This window comes from Heteronotia binoei, chromosome 17 (assembly GCF_032191835.1).
Source record: "Heteronotia binoei isolate CCM8104 ecotype False Entrance Well chromosome 17, APGP_CSIRO_Hbin_v1, whole genome shotgun sequence".
Lineage (NCBI taxonomy): Eukaryota > Metazoa > Chordata > Lepidosauria > Squamata > Gekkonidae > Heteronotia > Heteronotia binoei.
The window spans coordinates 51033151-51037874 of record NC_083239.1 but is presented as its reverse complement, the minus strand read 5'-3'; the positions used below and the strand labels follow the sequence as shown (position 1 = coordinate 51037874).

The window sequence follows — 4724 nt, the reverse complement described above, 5'->3', positions numbered from 1 at the left end:
CTTCCTGTTTATCTGTTCCTAGTTTTGAGCATCATGCCAGAGGTAGAGCACATTGTTCTACATATCCACACACAGCTTAAGGTTACCAGCTCTGGGTTGGGAAATACCTGGAGATTTTGGGGGGTGCAGCCTGAAGAAGGTGGAGTTAGGGAGGGGAAGGACTTCAGTGGGGTATAATGCCATGCAGCCTACCTTCCAAAGTAGCCATTTTCTCCAGGGGAACTAATCACTGTTGCTTAGAAATCAGTTGTAATCCCAAGAGATCTCCAGCCACCATCTAGAGCAGGGGTTGCCAAACTGGAACTCAGGAGTCACATGTATTTGTATTTATAGTTAAAGTTGCTTTCTTTCCACCTCTCCCTCCTCATTTTCCTTCCTTCCTTCCTTCCTTCCTTCCTTCCTTCCTTCCTTCCTTCCTTCCTTCCTTCCTTCCTTCCTTCATCTGACATTTATCTTATGAAAGAAGATAGATGAAGAAAGAAGATATTGGATTTATATCCCACCCTCCATTCCGAATCTCAGAGTCTCAGAGCTGCTCACAATCTCCTTTATCTTCCTCCCCCCCCAAAAAAAAAGACACCCTATGAGGTAGGTGGGACTGAGAGGGTTCCCACAGCAGCTGTCCTTTCAAGGACAACCTCTGCCAGAGCTGTGGCTGACCCAAGGCCATTTCAGCAGGTGCAAGCGGAAGAGTGGGGAATCAAACCCGGTTCTCCCAGATAAGAGTCCGCCCACTTAACCACGACACCAAACTGGCTCTCATGTGGCTTCTATGTTAAGTAAGTTTGGCCACCCCTGACCTAGAAGTTGTTAACCCTAGCGTAACTTCATAAACTCCATCACTCTTCCCAACACAAAAATAATCTTTTTTTTTTCTTTCAAAACATCAAGCCCCAAATACTTCAGGCTTCCCTTAAAATGCTCCAGTCCTTCAGTCACACTGATTGCCTTTTTTGGGACCTCCTTTTCAGTGAAAGTCATTGAAATGGTATGTTTTTGTGAACCGGGGAGGCCATAACTGCTTGAAGTATTCCAAACATGGTCCACACCAAAGAGATTTCATCCTGGAGGCCAAGAACACCCAGATTTGGAAAGGTGGCCTGCTGCATGTCTTTGGCGTGGCCTTCTTTGGTGTGGCCCTTGCGGGGAATACTGCCTTCAATTCTGCCAGGGCCTAGTAGGAAAATGGCAGCAGGCAATCGATCCTAGGTATTCTTGGTGCAAAACAGTTTTTCTAAGTGCAAGTGTTAAAGCCTTGGGAACAGACTTCCTCGCCAGGCTATGAAATCCCGCTGTGAAAAATTTGCTTTTGTTATGCAAAATGACAATGTTAAAACAGGATTATAATAAGAATAATGCTCTGGAACTTTTTGTCCAGGGCTGGTCTATGTTGATAGATTTTTGGAATGAGAACTTTCCTAGGGGGTCAGCAGAAAAAAACGATGTTCTGAATGTGCTGTGATGGATCTTTGGTAATTAGAAGAAGAAAGAAGAATTGCAGATTTATACCCCACCCTTCTCTCTGAATCAGAGACTCAGAGCGGCTTCCAATCTCCTATATCTTCTCCCCCCACAACAGACACCCTGTGAGGTGGGTGGGGCTGAGAGGGCTCTCACAGCAGCTGCCCTTTCAAGGACAACCTCTGCCAGAGCTATGGCTGACCCAAGGCCATTCCAGCAGCTGCAGGTGGAGGAGTGGGGAATCAAACCCGGTTCTCCCAGGTAAGAGTCCACACACTTAACCACTACACCAAACTGGCTCTCATTTTGTCAGATCTCGGAAGATAAGCAGGGCCAACCATGACAAATACTTGGATCAGAGACTGCCATAGAATACCAGGACCAGGTGGCGGGGGCAGGTGGAAATTAGGTTGCCAGCCTCCAGGTGGAGTATGGAGATCTCCCAGAATTACAACTGATCTCTAGACAATATAGATGGCTCATCTCTCCCTCCCTCTCTCTCTCCCACTTCCCCTAGAGAAAGTAGCTGCTTTGGAAGGTGGACTGTACAGTCTTATATCCTCTGGAGCTCTCTCCTCTTGCTAAAATCCACCCTCCTCAGCCTCTACCCTCAGATCTCCAGATATTTCCAAATCTGTTGACAACCCTTGTTTGGAAACAATGGGGGATATTTTAGGAGAAGGAAAAAAAGGGGAGGAAAGACAGAATTAAGAACACAGAAGTATATCTGCTTGGAACTATGCATAAAAATTAAATTGGAGGTCGTAAATTTTGCATTTGTACTCTGTTACCGCTTGTAATTCTTCAGAATATTTAGTATATATATTTTTTTACAAAATTAAAAAAAAAATTGCTAGCAAATTGCTAGCATGCTCAACAATCCTTCTGCCTTGCTGGGTGTGTTCCATACGGGTAGGCTTCCCGACTTCCAGTTTGGGCCTGGAGATCTCCTACTATGACATGTGATCTCCGGGCAACAGAGATCAGTTCCCATGGGGAAAAAAAGACTGCTTTGGAGGGTTGAATCTACAGCATTGTACCCTGCTGCTATCCCTGTCTGGGCTCCACACAAACACACACACACACACACTCCCCGAATCTTCTGGTATCGTCCAACCTAGAGCTGGCAGCAACACTACATACCGATATGCCGGTATCGTGCATTTGCCCATTTTATGCCAATAAAGCTCCCATTCTAAAACACAAAGAGAATCCCAAACTTATTCACTGGGAAGGTCTATCAAACAAAAGCGACACCGGCAGGTGCCACCTGAAGTTCCTTTCAGTCCCTGCAGGTGGTTATGAAAGTGTGAAAATGAGAAATGTTGCCCTGGCTGAAGTTGTACCAGATTTCTAATCCAATGGATGGTAGGGGAGGAATCAACCATTTCCTGCCCACCCTTCACGACACCCCCCCCCAGGTATAATTTCAGTCTAAGTGGGGGCTAGTTCCAGATCAATATTTTTAGGACAGAGCTGTTGAGCCAATGAGTTCTTTCCAGGCCATCCGCTGAGGAGAAATTCCATCTAGCTATGAAAATAATAATAATCAAGAGTTGACTGCAAGAACAACAAAACGTTTATTAAACTTAACAAACTGAGATTCAACTTGGCATTAGAGAATCATAAGAATCAACTTACATCATTCAAAGCAAGGCCCTCCGGAGAGGTTACACAACAAAGGAGAAAAATGTCAATTTGTGTTAGAAGTGTTTAAAAATTTTTCCCCAAAAAGATATAAACGTGTTTTCCTCATTGGCATTCATCCAAAACACTTTCCGTTCTTTCATTCTTCTAACCCATCCAGTCCCATCTGGGCCTTGAGGGTTCCACGCCATCTCTTCATCTCTTGACTTTGCGTCCGGCGGAATTGCGTCCACTCTTGCGGTACAAGGACTGCTTCCCTTGGTTGAGCGGGCAATACTTCAAGGTGTGCGCCTTGTCGGCGGTGGCGCCACAGAGCGGGCAGATGTAATTGCGCAGGATGGGGCAGACCACCTTCCCGTCTTCTCTCTTCAGCCGATGGGAGGAGTATACGTTCCTTGACTCTCCATTGTGTTTACAAAACTGGCATATTTGGTCAGTCCCTCCGCTGCTGCCGCACTCCGAACTGCTGTTGCCACTGGCGTCATTCCCAGTGGGCCACTGTGCCACAGGTCCCAGGGGGTCTTGGAGGGAAGTTGATGGTCCGTCAGATTTGAGGGCATCTGAGATAGGAGACCCATGTTGGCCCTTCTCCCGGTCCTCAAGAATCTCTGCCACAACCTTGGAGAGGTTGAGGTAATCCTTCCACATATCAAATCTTTCAACAGCCATGATGGGAAGGATCAGATGGCAAAGCCAAGAGAGATTCACTGCTCATGAGGGCAACCCGGCATGTGATCTCAGCAATTCAGGAACAGTACTTTTAATTGGTGTGGCCACCCCCAAAAAACACACACACACATTCAATTTAGACAATGTAAACTTGGAAAGGAGGAGTCTGTGATTTAAAGGGCCAGGGGTTCCAAATCTTCCTCCTCCATCTCTTTTGTGCCCTCCATTCTCTGGTGCCTTAGGAGGTGTCTAAGACAGCAACTGTTCTCTGTGAGGAACCCTTGGCAGTCTCTGACCCCCAAGAAAGACCTCCCCTTTTCTCGATCACAAACTCAGCTCTGCTGTTACCACCGAAAGTGGAAGCGGTTTTTGGCTTCACCTTGCCTAGGTTGTCTTGGTGGACACAGCAGTTCAAGAACACCACCTGTCACTCGTTTGGACTCTTTGGACTCCACTCTTTGGTGGACACAGCAGTTCAGGAACACCACCTGTCACTCCTTGTTTGGACGCCAAGACTGAGGAACATAAGAGAAGCCATGTTGGATCAGGCCAATGGCCCATCCAGTCCAACACTCTGTGTCACAGAAGAACATAAGAGAAGCCATGTTGGATCAGCCAATGGCCCCTCCAGTCCAACACTCTGTGTCACAGAAGAACATAAGAGAAGCCCTGTTGGATCAGGCCAATGGCCCATCCAGTCCAACACTCTGTCACAGAAGAACATCAGAGAAGCCCTGTTGGATCAGGCCAGTGGCCCATCCAGTCCAACACTCTGTCACAGAAGAACATCAGAGAAGCCCTGTTGGATCAGGCCAATGGCCCCTCCAGTCCAACACTCTGTGTCACAGAATAACATAAGAGAAGCCATGTTGGATCAGGCCACTGGTCCATCCAGTCCAACACTCTGTGTCATACAGTGGCCAAAACTCCCCCCAAAACAGGAAGAT

The 4724-nt window shown here is 47.0% G+C and overlaps 1 protein-coding gene across 1 annotated transcript; it reads right to left on the bottom strand.

The window, feature by feature from the left end:
* Nucleotides 1-3303: 3303 nt before the first annotated feature.
* On the bottom strand, nt 3304-3777 carry NANOS2 (nanos C2HC-type zinc finger 2). Its single transcript, XM_060257535.1, has 2 exons — nt 3693-3777; nt 3304-3629 (listed from the first exon to the last, which is right to left on the bottom strand). The coding sequence occupies exons 1-2, from the start codon at nt 3775-3777 to the stop codon at nt 3304-3306; spliced, it is 411 nt and encodes a 136-aa protein (XP_060113518.1).
* Nucleotides 3778-4724: the final 947 nt, after the last annotated feature.

What these genes read in the sequence shown, in the direction of transcription:
- NANOS2 (XM_060257535.1), bottom strand. Translation starts at nt 3,777, where the DNA reads ATGGCTGTTGAAAGATTTGATATGTGGAAGGATTACCTCAACCTCTCC. An exon ending in TCTTGAGGACCGGGAGAAGG is followed by an intron (nt 3,630 to 3,692) that starts GCCAACATGGGT and finishes CTTCCCTCCAAG; the next exon opens with ACCCCCTGGGACCTGTGGCA.